General features: G+C 37.7%; 1 protein-coding gene across 4 annotated transcripts in view; it reads left to right on the plus strand.

Moving 5' to 3' along the window:
- The window catches only part of NNT (nicotinamide nucleotide transhydrogenase), an 88,344-nt gene that overhangs the window by 50,097 nt on the left and 22,992 nt on the right, over positions 1-15,255 (plus strand). For all 4 annotated transcript variants that reach the window (XM_026506927.4, XM_026506929.4, XM_026506926.4 and 1 more), the window contains exons 14-17: positions 1,137-1,332; positions 4,027-4,260; positions 5,364-5,524; positions 7,895-8,074. In XM_026506927.4, coding sequence (XP_026362712.3) covers positions 1,137-1,332; positions 4,027-4,260; positions 5,364-5,524; positions 7,895-8,074 — 771 coding nt within the window. The remainder of the gene's footprint in view (positions 1-1,136; positions 1,333-4,026; positions 4,261-5,363; positions 5,525-7,894; positions 8,075-15,255) is intronic.

Consider the following 15,255-nt stretch of genomic DNA (forward strand, 5'->3'; position numbering starts at 1 on the left):
ATACCTCTAGAAACAGCTTGGTCAAATAGAGGATTTCTATGTAGGGGATAGGACCCTGGATTCTAGAAACAGATTTGCCTGCTACCTGAATGTGCTAACATGGGTTTACCTGTTTGTCCCTCAGTTTTTCGACGTGTAAAAAGTATCAAGAAGGTTATTATGTACCTGGCTGGATTGTTGTAGGGATACAGTGAAATAATCAGTAACAGAATTTGCAGTTCTTCTGTTAAATACTGTTAGTCCTTTTCCTACTTACTTTCTTCCCCTACAAATTTAGTGCATCATCTCTTGTAACCAGGAGATGTTATGTCAGTTCATTTAAAAAATACAGTGTAAAAATGAATGTTATATGGAACAACGGAAATAATCAAGTTGAACTTCCAAAGTTCCATGTCTCAATATAATCATAGAGACTCAACTTTGTTCTGAACTCAGTATTTTTTTTTTATCACTTTTCAATGCCTATCACGAGATTGCAATTGCTCTGACAGCAGAAAAAATCATGTCTCCCTTGGTTTCTGCCGTTTCCAACATTTCTTGTTGAGTGAACAAAATCTTTTTTGAGAAGAGTTGGAGTGGTATGTCAGAGAGACCCATGTCTGAATCCCAGATTTGCTATTTTCTGATCATGTGACCTTGGAAGAATTATGTAAGCTTTTTAAGCTTTGGTTTGCTCTTTTAAAAAATGAGGATGATGATTCTTTCAACTTGTGTGACTCTCATGGGACTGACTTACGACGTGAGGAAAGTGTATGTTATGGTCCCTGGTATCTACAGCCTCAGGGCTTGGCTCCTTTACAGCGTTTGGTCAGGTCTAGATCCCATCATAACTCTGTTTACATTTAGATACTTTCATATGCATTTGTGCATGCTGTCAAATCCAAAAAGAAACCAATTTACATAAATGGTATAATAACAAGTACAATTTAAGGTATTTAATTTGTTAATATTACTAATGGATAGGAAAATATATTGAAATATTCAAAGAAGAAGTCCAACTGGTCCCTATATTGTCTGAATTTAAAATGTTTTTAGGAAATCATGTTTCCTCAAGAGAAGTCCTCCCTATGCTAATAGACTGGAAGTTTTGATAGTCTTTCTCTCTCTCTCTCTCCTCTTCCCTTTCGTTTAAAAAGATCATGTATCTGGGCTCAGGTCTGTGCTGTGTTGGTGCCCTGGCCGGCCTTTCCACCCAGGGAACAGCTCGTCTTGGCAATGCATTGGGCATGATTGGGGTGGCTGGTGGCCTGGCAGCCACCCTCGGAGGCCTAAAACCGTCCCCAGAATTGTTAGCTCAGATGTCTGGAGCCATGGCTTTGGGCGGTACCATTGGTAAGCACTTGGTGGAATTCTGCCTTTATGGGAACACATGCCCATTTTTTAGCTCACTCTTTGGACATTGTTGATCTACTTATTCAATGTGAAATGTTTTAAAATGTTTGTATTTTAATGAGAATGATACCAACTATGACTCTTCACCAAAATAAATACATTATATTAGACACAAAGTTAATTTTATTATTCATAACTTTCTAATTAATTTGTTAGATTTTATTTTCTGTGCTCTTGAGATTACTCATATCTGTTTTTATAAATATTGTGTAAAGGGGGACTTTTGTCCATCTCTTCCCAACTCCATATTTAATGACATGTATTGGTAGCTTGAAATTGACCACAGTGGTTGCATTTACATCATGGAAATCAACAAATGCTACAAATCTGGGTTTCATTTATTGTTTCATTCATTGTCCAGACCTAAGAAAGAGATGGAGAAAATATTAATAACGCAGTTTAAACTTTAATGTGTGCTGTGTCTGCAGCCATTACATTGTGAATCTCACAGAAAATCGAGCAAATATTCTTCCAATATTTGAAAACTATTATCAGAGTCAAGCTGTTGTTCACATTGTTGACAATGAGTGAAGTTCTCACATGTATCTCATTTCACTTTTGTCTTCCTTGTTAATGCAAACAAAAATGTCAGCCAGCATTCCTGTGGGAACTACACTCATTTCCTCAGTTGCAAACACTAGGTTGGTGACAGATATGAGTTTGGCAAAAGTCAACGAATGCATTCTGTGAAAGTCAATTGGCAATATGGAGTTTACCACAAAGAGTATCGTATATTTTATTATTTGAAAATTATGTGCTACTTTGTCTCATTAAAAACTCATGTACATATTTATATATGCACATATTTTTATCCCGAGGAGCTGGTGGTTGTATATTTACCAGTATAACAGTAGCTTTAGGCCTCCTTTTATACTTCCCCAGGAAAGCTCTGTGTCCTTTCTTGATAGTCCTTGGAAAGGAACGAAGGAGAATGTGCTGTAGGTTCATGGCAGGAAGACCTTTAGACAAGATCTTAGCGAATATTCTGAGGTGCACCCCTTCTCTATCACCTACCTAGAGCCATGTAGCTCTCTCAGAGTCTCCTCATTTGGACTTTTGTTACCCAGGTATTTGCATTTCTTTACCTTTGGACTTGGTCTCCACCCACCCAGTTGAAAACCCAGGCCTTCCTCATATTCCAGCTGTTTCTTGTGTGCTCAGGAACAAGTGTTGGCTTGTGGAGAAGAGAGCTTGGGTTATTCATGCAGTGGGGAGAATGTTAGGGTTTGCTTGGAGCCTCAAGTAATCTTTTTTTTTTTTTTTTAAGATTTTATTTATTTATTTGACAGAGATAGAGACAGCCAGCGAGAGAGGGAACACAAGCAGGGGGAGTGGGAGAGGAAGAAGCAGGCTCATAGCGGAAGAGCCTGATGTGGGGCTCGATCCTATAACGCCGGGATCACGCCCTGAGCCGAAGGCAGACGCTTAACCGCTGTGCCACCCAGGCGCCCCTGGAGCCTCAAGTAATCTGAAGTGTTAGGGGAGTATTTGCAGGTTGTGATGGAAGAGGCATGTGTTAGTGTTGTGTGTTTGGGGTTTTGGAGTTGGGCGTGTTGAGAAAACCTACTATTTTCGAAAGGGTATGCATAGCCTTACTTTCTCTATAGTCCCTGTAAGAGAATATTTAGCCCATACTAGGAAGCAGATAAATACTTATTAGGGACAAGGATGGAAACCCTTAAATGTGGTCTTTTTTTAAAGTTGAGGTATAATTGGGGTGTCTGGGTGGCTCAGTCAGTTAAGTGTCTGATTCTTGATTTCAGCACAGGTCACGATCTCAAGGTGGTGAGATTCTCTCTCTCCCTCTCCCTCTGCCCGTTCCCATATGTGTATGTTCTTTCTAAAAATAAACTAAAATAAAATTTAAAAAAAATGAAATAAAATAAATATAATTGACATTATATTAGCTTCAGATGTACAAAATGATTCCCTATTTGTATATATTGCTAAATGATCACAATGTTTAGTAAACATCTGTCACCATACACAGTTGCAGAATTTTTTTCTTGTGATGAGAACTTTTAAGATCTCTTCTCTTAGCAACTTTCAAATATGTGATACAGTATTATTAATTATAGTCACTATGCTGTACATTATATCTCTATGACTTATTTTGTAAATGGAATCCTCACCTATTTTGCCCACCTCTCATCCCCTGTCTCTAGCAACTACCAATCTGTTCTCTGTACCTATGAGCTTGGTTTTTTTTTTTTTTTTAAGATTTTATTTATATATCTGAGAGAGAGTGAGAAAGCGAGTGAGCAGGGGGAGGAGCAGAGGGAGAGGGACAAACAGACTCCCTGCTGATGCAGGGCTCGATCCCACGACCCCGAGATTGTGGCCTGAGCTGAAACCAAGAATTGGACGCCTAACCGACTGAGCCACCCAGGTGCCCTTGTTTGTTGTTTTTTTTTACTTTTAGACTTCATATATAAGTGAGGTCATACGGTATTTATCTTTCTCGGACTTATTTCACCTAGCATAATACCCTCAAGGTTCATCAATATTATTGCGAATGGCAAGATTTCTGTCTTTTTTTTATGGCTGAATAATATTCAAGTGTTGGCTTGATTGTAATTGCTTCTCCAAGGTCTGTTAAGTTTTAATTTCTCTTTGACCTTCATTTCCCAACAGGATTGACAATTGCCAAACGCATCCAGATTTCTGATTTACCTCAGTTAGTTGCTGCTTTCCACAGCTTAGTGGGCTTGGCAGCCGTGCTTACCTGCATAGCTGAGTACATCATAGAATATCCACATTTTGCCACGGACGCAGCAGCGAACCTCACCAAGGTCGTGGCCTACCTCGGTACTTACATCGGTGGTGTCACGTTTAGTGGCTCTCTTGTTGCTTATGGAAAACTGCAGGGTAAGTGATTCGCATAACAGAGAGGTCAACAGTATTGTTTAGGGGGCTTAAGGGTCCGTTTTCATTTCCGAAAATGGCTTCACGGAGAACCCTTAGGTGAGGAATTTGTACAGCACTCAGACCCCTGCCTCCACATCAGGATTGCTTTCCTTCATTGATCCTCACAGATCCGACAAAGCTTCGAAGCTGTTTCTTCAGCAGGCAGCTGGTGCAGGAAATAAGTGCACAGAACTTTGTGTGGTGGGACTAGTTGACAATTGATAATACATGTGAACAGAACAACATCTTCCTGATCCTTAGTTAGAGATGCCTGTTCACAGAAATGAACTTTATACATTTTCCAGAACAAAGAGAAGCTTATTGAATAAAGGTGTGTGCTCACCATACGGTGTGTGTGTGTTTTGAACACACACACGTTTTACAGCTCTAGCTTGCCATCTCTTGCTGCTGCCGAAGTCAGCCATGAGACTAGAAGTGGGGAAAAAACCCCAAACTTCACAAGAGGCTGTTTTCAGTGTTTTCATGACTAAGTGAGTCTATAGAGAAAACTAGCTTGTGATATAAAAATCTGGTCTTTGCCTCTGAGTAATCAAGCTATTAAAATTAAATAGAGAACTTCCATGAAACTTAAAAATCACAAAAGAACTTCAAGCCTCCAATGCTCTTGTCTCATGCTTTGTTTTCAAAAACAACTAGCAAACCAGGGCTCTGCTCCCTTGGGCTCAGTTGATAGAATCAGAAATGCTAATGTGCTAGGACTCTGTTTTGAAGTTTTAAATAAATGAAACCACACTTAACAACTTCTGTGTTGGTCATACGGGAAAACTGTAATTTTTTAAGATGCTAGGACAAAGAGTAAAGAAATTGTTATGTGATCAAAGTAAAGAACAGTTAAGTCGAGCCATACTTCTCCTACTTTTGTTAACATTTGTTACGTGTAAGAACCCTAATTTGCTTTTATGTTTCAGGACCATTTTTTTTCTTATTCTGATATTTAATTTTGGTAGTTTAGGATTAAATGATGCACACTTAAGAGTGTGTGTGTGAGGGGGAAGAGGGTAATGACACGTGCTAGCTTCTGATTGACTTGCGCTTGGTCCTAGGTATCCTGAAATCCGCCCCTCTCCTGCTCCCCGGAAGGCACTTACTTAATGCAGGCCTGCTGGCTGCTAGTGTGGGTGGGATAATCCCATTCATGATGGACCCTAGCTTCACCACCGGCATTACCTGTCTGGGTTCCGTGTCGGCTCTCTCTGCTGTCATGGTAAGAAGTGAGGGGGTGGAAGCTATCGTCAGTGAGGAACGGGCAGTGTTTTGTTAAGAGCGCGGTCTAACCATACTTCTAGCATTTCAAGACCCTTGATGGAATAAACATGTTTTAGAATGATGTGACATGTTCTTCTTTTTGGAATCTGGAAAATACAGAAAAGTGTAAGAAGACAACCACTCTTTCTCACCACTGAATGGTTCCTTTCAACGTTGCCGGGTGATGTCTTTATTGCTTGGGGCTCTTGTCACTGGATCAATGTGTTGGTGAATGGGAATTTTAAAAAGCCAAGTGTTTCAATTCTTTTCATCAGGGGCCTACTTATTGTGACAAGGCCCACAAAACAGTGCTTTGGGTTTTCTGCGATAAGCGTCAGATACTCCCAGCCCGTTAGTTGCGCTCTCATTTAGTGGAAGCTATGATACCAAGTTAAAGAATTATGTAAAATGAGACGCACCTAATAAACCCTGTGTGTTCAGTGGGGGAGCTGAGCGAAGCCTTTCATGATGGGTATGGTCCTCCTCGCCCTCTCTCATTTTCGCAGTTAGTATATTGATACGTACAGTATTCTCTAGTTGTCTATAGGCTACGCCATGTAGCATTTTACTATGTCAGTCAGTGAGGATGCTTTGCAAACAGCTGTTACTCACAGATTCCTTCATGTTTGTCTAGTCTGGAGTCTACATTGTAGACAAGGTTTATGTTTTAGGTTTTTAAAATAATTTGTAGTGCTTAGCACAAAACTAGACATACAGTAATCACTTGTCAAACACATACTGGCTGCTTGATTCAAGATTTACAGTGTTAAAAATGATACTTATGTAATCCTAAGAGGCCTGATTTTGATAGAGAAACTTTAGAAATCTGAAGAGTACGGGGCACCTGGGTGGCTCAGTCGGTTAAGTGTCTGACTCTTGATCTCAGCTCAGGTCATGATCTCAGGGTTGTGAGTTTAAGCCCCATGTTGGGCTCCACACTGGGCATGGAACCTACTTAAAAAAAAAGTCTGAGAATTAACTTAAAATTCTTTTTATGACTACTGACAACCCATTTTTTCCCCCCCGCTTATATAGCACTGATTTTTGTTTTATTTTAAACAAAAGAAAAATGGTTTTGATATTTTTTTTATCCAATAAAACAGAATGTCTCAAAATAAAACCAATAGCATGGAAACGCAAAACATTAAGAATTACTGTTTTTGAGAATAGGCGAATTTGGTATTTAAGAGGTACTTTATGCTTACATGAGAATGAGTAAGATAAAATATTTTGTGGACTGTTTTAATTGCTTTTGACTAAATTAAGTAGTGCATGAATACATTCACATCTTAAACTCAAAATATGTAGGTGTTTGTGGAATGAAAAGCAAAACTCTTTCTCCCATCATTCTTTTTCCTTTCCTGTGTTTAGTGATTTGGGGTTGCACTAGAGAGACTTAGGGTTCTGTTGTATTCCTCCAAAGAGTATTGATCATTATTTTTTATTCATTTGTTTTTGTAGGCAGCTAACTTGGCTGCATTCAGATTTCAAACCTGGCTTCCTTATGATGGGGGCAGCTGAAATCTGTTATTACTTTTTTTCTTAGCAGGTTTGCTTGGAGTCTGCCCACATATGCATAGTTAAAGAGTCAGCCCTAGTTTTGGGCAGAGTTAATACATAGAATTTGGGCCTCCTTCTCTTTAGCTTGCTCCCCTGCAGTTTCCCTTCTCACTTTCTAGCTGCTGTAGTCACCCTAAGTACTATCCTTGGATCTTCAAACTAGCAAGACTGTGGGCTTGTATTTTTTTTTTTTTTTAAAGATTTTATTTATTTATTTGACAGAGAGACAGCCAGCGAGAGAGGGAACACAAGCAGGGGGAGTGGGAGGGGAAGAAGCAGGCTCCAAGCAGAGGAGCCTGATGCGGGGCTCAATCCCAGAACTCCAGGATCATGCCCTGAGCCGAAGGCAGACGCTTAATGACTGAGCCACCCAGGCGCCCCCTGGGCTTGTATTTTGGATTTAGCTGTTTCTCTTGGCACCACGGGGAACCTGTCCTGACGTTAATGCCACAAAAACTGGGAAATTCACTCAGTGCTGTGATTTTTGTTCAAGTGCAGACCCCCTCTCTAGTTTCTGCCTGCTTTTCATCACTGCCTTTTAGGGACTTAGGGATATTTCTGGGGTGGGGGGGAGGTGGTTCAGTGCTTACACTTGTTATATCTGTGGGAGAATTGATCAGACGGGAGGCACTTGGTCATTACCAGCCATGGAGCTTCAAGGTAAATATATTAATTTAAAAACCAGAATGATTAAGAACCAGGATGTCCAGTGTCAGAGGCTTTATTTCTATTTCATTAATTTTGATTTCCACTTTGGATTTCATCCTAGGGTGTGACTTTGACAGCTGCCATCGGGGGTGCAGATATGCCCGTCGTCATCACTGTGCTGAACAGCTACTCAGGCTGGGCCCTGTGTGCGGAGGGCTTCCTGCTGAACAACAACTTGCTGACCATCGTGGGGGCGCTCATAGGCTCTTCCGGCGCCATCCTGTCCTACATCATGTGTGTGGTAAGAAGCAGGTGTTTGAACGTAAAGGAAATGGTGTTCTGAAAGTAAGGATCTGTTTGTTATTTTATTTGCAGTAAAAAAACGACTATGTCAGTTCTTATTTTTCTTCAGTAGAAATAGCGGAGTATTTCATTTGAATAAATTTGCAAGACTGCTTTTAAAGTCCCCAAGTATAGGTAATTAGGAAAATTAAGTATCAAGATAAAAAACCTGACTCCCTCCATCTGGAGATAAGCACTTAAGATTTTGGTTTATTTCTTTCTATTCTGTTTCTCTATCGCATATCTGTGTATTTACTTGTCTGATCATATTGTATACTGTTTTATGTTTTATTCTTTTCGTCTTACTTTAGTCTCGTCATTTTCTTGTTTAAAATGCTTTTTAGATACCATTTTAAGGGACTTCATACAAATCCATCATATGGATATATAAAATTCATTTAAGATTTCCCTAATGCTGTACCTTTTATGTTTGAGTTTTTAATTTTTCTTTGTACATAAATACATCTTTGGCATTTCTGGTTTTTGTCTTTGGATTGATTCCTGGAAGTGAAAAAGGTTTGCACATTTTTCTCGGCTCTTCCTACTTATTACCGTGTTGTTTCCTGAGAGCTGGCTCCAATTTATACTCCCACTGGTGATCAGTGAGGGTGCCTATCTTGAAGTTCTGTGGTCAGCATGATCTTTTTTAAAAAAGAAAATAAAAAAAATAAAAAAAAACAAATACTTCCTAGCTTCCTATTTGTTTCCAGTTCTCTTCTGGATGGCAAAAAGATATCCTGCAAATAATTAAAGGTTTGACTAGGAAACTTTTTCAAGTGATACTGTTTTCTAAATAATAGTTCTGCATGGCTGTGGAAGGACAAGTGTGCAACGGAGTCACCTCAGAACATGACTCTACGCGGATTAATCGTTCAGGCGGAGAAAGGATACTTCTTCCACCTCCGTTCCTTTATTACAATATTTAAAAAGCCCCTTATTTTATAACTCAGAGTTCCTCATATGTTTTAATTGAAAATCTCTTTGTAATTTGAATGCTTAAGTTATCTTTTTAGAATAAGAAATTAGTTTTCTTTGGCCATTTTGTTATCTTTTTATAATAAGAAATTAGTTTTCTTTGGCCATTTTGTAGAACAAAGGATTTTATAGCCCCAAGGAAAGGTTTTAAAATGAAATCTCCCAAGTCGTTCAGGGAATTTGGAAAGGAGCAGGTTTGTGTCTCCTATTTGAAAAGTTTCAGGCTTTGGGGTTCTAAAAAATAAATGTTTATAAAGAAGGAAAAATTTATTCAGTTGCATTAGAAATCGTTTTCCCTAGTGCAATTGCTGGATCATAGGGTAGCTCAATTTTTAACTTTTTAAGGGACCTCCACACTGTTTTCCAGAGTGGCTGTATATAACAAAATAAAAATTATTAAAAAAAAAAAAGAAATAGTTTTCTCTAAAAATGGACTTTAAAAAAAAAAGTTTTTTGTTTTAATTCCAGTGTAGTTAACATACAGTGTTATATTAGGTTTGGGTGTATAATATAGTGATTCAACAATTCTATACATTACTCAGTGCTCATCATGGTAAGTGCTCTCTTTAATCCCCATCACCTATTTCACCCATCCCCCCAATGCATCTCCACTCTGGTAACCATCAGCTCCTTGTAAGTCTGTTTCTTGGTTCGTGTCTCCTTCTTCCTTTGTTCGTTTGTTTTGTTACTTAAATTCCACATATGAATGGAATCGTATGTGTTTGTCTTTTTCTGACTTATTTCACTTAGCGTCTAAAAATGAACTTTTAGACCCTTAGACTTTTCTTCAGTTGGTGAATTTGAATGACCAGCAGGGGGCAGCAGAGTCTCATTATTACTTAAATTTGTGGTTAGTCAAAATTCTGATTTTAAAATTAAATGAGAGGATTTGAATTTTAACAAAGCCAGTGGCATCCTGATATGGGGAGAGGTGAGGACCGGTGTCTAGTTCTTGGAGTGTCATCACAGGTGCCTTCTTGCCCGTAGTGTTTTTTTCTTGGTTTTACTAAGGTTCTCAGATATATCAATAGTATATCCCAAATTCGTGTGTGCCTTTTTTAGTTCCTCCCGCCTTCCTCTTCATCTAGTTTCTTTTATTATTCTTGGTTATAGTAACTACAGAAACTTACAGTAGCAGTTCTATGACAGTAACTAGAATAAGGTAGTAAGAGGCACTTGTTGAAAATACTTTTTTCTGTGTGTACCTCTATAATTATATCATCTTTCTCTTATTCTTTCCTTTCATATTTCTCGATCTGTTTTCTGTATTTCTTTTCTTTTCTTTTTCTTTTTTTTTCTATTTCTACCGCTTCAGGCATGCTGTTTACTGGCAACATAGCATGGCTATTTTTTATTCCTGTACTCTGTAGTAAAGGATTCTTGTAGCTGTCTGTGACCATACGTGTCACACTGGATCAGATGGATGTTCTGTTTATAATAGCAACTTGTATTAATTTGGATTCAAAGACAGTTGAAGCTTTAATTTTTTTAAAAAAATGCTATTCAATCATAAAAGGTGTTTAATGTGGGGAAATTTGGAAGAAAGTGGAAGAGGATAAATAAATCATTTGTAATGCCATTACCACTTAACTCTTAAAATTTAATATTCTAACTCCAGTCTTTTTTCGTAAGCATATGTTCAAACATATCCTGCGTTGTTTAATTCTCACACTAATAATTAGTTTGTGCATTTTGATTATTTTTGTAGGAATGGAGTAGGGGCTTTTGGTTGGCTTTCGATATCGATGAATTGATTTCCACAAAGGACTCTCCAGTCTGAGCTCTCACCAGTGATGCGTGGGGTGCTTGTTTTCCTGCACACTCTCCCTTCCTTCATCTTATTACAAAACAAACAAGGCAACAGCAAACTCTGGCCTGCTGTATTTTTCAATTTTGAAGATAGAAATTTTCTTTCCTTCTAAGTTGCCCTGATTTCTGACTTTTCACATTAATCTTCATTGATTCTTGGCTTGTGCTTCTTTATTATAAGAAATTGTTTCTTCATAGCTGTTGCTTTAGCAGCTCAGAGTGGTTCATAATAATAATAAAAATGAAATAGCCACGTGTAATTGGGCATAGAAGTAGACATTAACATACTGTAGGCATTAATGCTGGGCGCTTTACAAATATTAGCTCATTTGATCCCCACACTAATTCTGGAGGTAGGAAATATTATTCTCATTTTACAAGGAAGGTATTTTAAGATGCCGTCGATTATTTGCCTTTGTGTTTATGGAGGCTGACCGAGCACCTGGCACACTCATATGAGTATAATAATTATTACACGAACATTAGATGAATATCTTATTTGTTTGCTCATTTCATATTTTGGAATCTTCTCTGGATACGTTATGACAACAGATGTACTGCCATATATCAGTATCTGTTGATAATACTAGTATGTTTAGCTTCGTTATTTTATTATTTATTGAAGAAACACGCAAGTCCAAACCAGAACAGAGTGGTTTTATTATGTGAGATGGAATGGAATGCTCCCCGAGTGGCTAATCAGTAATCCCTAAAATTGAATTTTTGTTCTGACAAAAAATTCTTTTGGGTGTCTTCTTAGCCGCATGCTGTGGTTATACAATATCCAGTATGAAACTGAAAAATGTCAATAGTGTCCAGACAACTAGCTCAAATGAATAATTTACTTTATGCCTAGGTGTCATATAGACATTAACCTCTTCATGATTTTACTGTCCATTTACTTGAGATAATGTCCAAATTGCCTGGGAAATAGAGGGCTTGCAAAAGTGGGACAGCATTTTCAAACTGAATTTTCTTTTTTCTTTTTCTTTTTTTTTTTAAAGATTTTATTTATTTATGTGACAGAGAGACAGCCAGCAAGAGAGGGAACACAGCAGGGAAGTGGGAGAGGAAGAAGCAGTCTCCCAGCAGAGGAGCCCCATGTGGGACTCGATCCCGGAATGCTGGGATCACACCCTGAGCCGAAGGCAGACGCCCAACGACTGCGCTGCCCAGGCACCCCTCAAACTGAATTTTCTGATTTTTGCACTTTGTTACTTGTTTCCAAATGAAAATAGAACAGAACGAAGTGGATCAAAGCCAAACCAATAATAATTTTTTTTTTTTTTGCTTTGCAGTCAATTATTCAGCACCCACAAAGCATTGAGATGAGAGATGATAGTAAATAGAGTATATGTTATTATTGCTTTGGTTTTGTCTTATTTTATGACCTTTCCTTTGTTTTAAGATTTTTTTCTTAGAGTTTGCTTGGAATTATGTGAATTAAGGGTCTCTTTAATGTAGCATACAATTTTCATTATAGGGCTTACTAACTTAAAAGAAACAGTCTTGGACAGTGTTGCGAGTACTTTGTCTTGGAAGCTGGGAACTCCTCAATCTGTGGATCAGTGGTCACAGGATAGTCTCATTAATCACTTAAGCAAGCAAAAAAAAAAAAAAAAAAAAAAACCCAGAACAAAGTCCTAAACCCTAAACATTTGTTGAAAATATGATTTTGCAATGGTAAATTCAGAGATGAAAAATAATTTAGTTTTTAAGAGACCACATGGAATCAGCTTAATGCTGATATAATTGTGGATATGTGTTCAACAAGTTGACTTTGATTGTTAAACTACTGTGTGGTTCCCTTTTTTTCTCCCAAAGATGCCTTTAGAATAGTGGGTAAACATTAATTAAATGTCCTCAGAAATTCTTTTCTTCTCCATTCAGTTTTATAGGGAGAGAAGAATGGTTCCTTTTATTTTTATTTATTTATTTACTTATTTAAAAGCTTTTTTTAAAACCTAGTTAGTTAACATACAGTGCAATATTGGTTTCGGGAGTAGAATTCAGTGAGTCATTATTTATGGACAACACCCAGTGCTCATCACAAGTGCCCTCCTTAATCCCCATCACCCATCTGGCCCATTTCCCACCCACCTCCCTCCATCAACCCTCAATTTGTTCTCTATCGTTAAGAGTCTTTTATGGCTTGTTTCCTTCTCTCTTTTTTTTCTTTTTCTCCTTCCCCTATGTTCATCTGTTTTGTTTCTTAAATTCCACATATGAGTGAAATTATATGATATTTGTCTTTCTCTGACTTATTTCGTTTAGCAGTATGCCCTGTAGATCCATCCATGTTGTTGCAAATGACAAGATTTCATTCTTTTTGATGGCTGAGTAATATTCCATTGTATATATGTACCACAACTTTTTTATCCATTCATCAGTTGATGGACACTTGGGCTCTCTCCATAGTTTGGCTATTGTAGACATTGCTGCTGGAGGTGGTAATGTCCCTTCGAATCTGTATTTCTTGTATAGAATGGTTCCTTTTAAGCCAAGTTAGAATAAAGTGGTCATATCCTTGTACATCTGTCCCTCTACATCATGTCCCTCTGTCATCTGTCCCTCTGCAGGACTGTGTGATGCAGGTGATGGAGCCACATTGTGGGTTTTTAAAAGAAGTTATCTATAACAGAAATATGTGAATGTCTGAAATAGTCCTTTGAATCAGTTTTTAAGGCAAACATTTGGTAGAACATATTTCTGGTAATTTAATTTTAGAATCTCCTAATTCAAAACTAGAAAGGATTTATCAGAATCAACAAATGTTGAATGTTTGGAAGTCTCAGGTATGGCTATTTGGATTTGTAGTAGAACTTGGATTTAAGTATAGGAGGTTGGGTTAAGAATTTGAATCTTCATGTCAGATTGGGACTATATACCTAATTAAAAGCCTTATTGATTTTTCTCTGATCCTCTTATCTGTTCATAAATACATAAAAGTATTCTAAAGGTATTAATTTTGTATGTAATAATCTTAGACCAGTTTACTGGAGTTTGGGCTCTGTAGAGTGTGAATGTTGTGTCTGAGAAATGAACTTCAGCCGAAAGGACAACTTAAATTCTGACAGTATTTTGATCCATCATCTTTATGTTACTGATATGCTGCCTTTCATCAGGTATGGCTCTTTGTTCATCTTCTCTGCTCCTTTTCCCTCCCTGACTCCACCTCTGTCCCACTTCCGCAGTGTATGTCCGTGTCTCCACTAAGATGGTAGCAGGCTGGGCTGTCTTTGGATGGATGGTCATGATTTTTCTTCTCCCAGTGTGTTGTCACTGAAAATCTTCAGGTGCTTTTTGTTCTTTAGTAATAAAGTATTGTCTTTTTTAATTTTTAAAGTGATAGATTGACACGTATATAGCTTTTACACGGTATAAACAATGGATCAATGACATGTTTTTTATAGTCCTTAAAATTGTGTTTAATAATTTTTCGTAATTTTTTCTGAAGTGAGAAATCCAGTTGTGATCCTGTAAAATGACTGCTTTCTTCACGTACAGTGATTTGAAATCTTAAAAGGCATTTGGTTACCCAAATCATCTAGCTTCTTGTCTTGTCTTTTACCACCCCAGCTCCAGAGGTCTACAGAGGAACTGTTTTAGAAACCACACACGCCACTGTCACGTTTCAGTTGTCGAGTTTGTGTGGCACATTATTGGATGATTCTAAATGAGCATGAATTCCTCTGATTTTTTTCCCGAGATTATTTTTCCAGTTAAAAGGGCAGGTGTAAGTTTTAATGAAACAGTGTATGAACTTACTCATCTGCCTTTTTGGAAGTAAATATTTTAGGAGCCTAATGATGAATCCAGTCACTTCTGTTACAGCTTCCTGGAGCTCTGTGCAGTTGATTTGGAAAATGAGACCGTATCAACTCCCACATTTCTTTTTTTCTTGAAGACAGAGGGCAGCAGACTTCTAAATGCTGTGGATTGCTCTCCTTTAATTTCTCCTTGTTGCTTCTTGACAGCTTGCAGCTGGTTGCAGGATTCGCCTAACACATTTGTAGTCACCTTGTAAGCTCTCATAGATCCCATTCTCTTTTATTCTGGTGAAATACATGTGAATATGGAAGTAGAACTTGCTTAATCAGTACACGGACAGTAATAATCGGACTTGAATTTTTCATTAATTTCTTAATGTGATTGGTATTTTTCCATTAAATTCTTTTTTAAAATTAACTTTTACTGAAAATAATCTATGTACAGTTGACTTTATAGATGTGATCTGTGTGATGACATAGATCCTGTAGATTTTTTAGATGATCAAGTAAACCTCTTAAAATCATTATGAATATCATATAACACAGGATTCATACCTCTTTCAAAAAGTTACGTGGATTAAACTCT

This window comes from Ursus arctos, unplaced genomic scaffold (assembly GCF_023065955.2).
Source record: "Ursus arctos isolate Adak ecotype North America unplaced genomic scaffold, UrsArc2.0 scaffold_15, whole genome shotgun sequence".
Classification (NCBI taxonomy): domain Eukaryota; kingdom Metazoa; phylum Chordata; class Mammalia; order Carnivora; family Ursidae; genus Ursus; species Ursus arctos.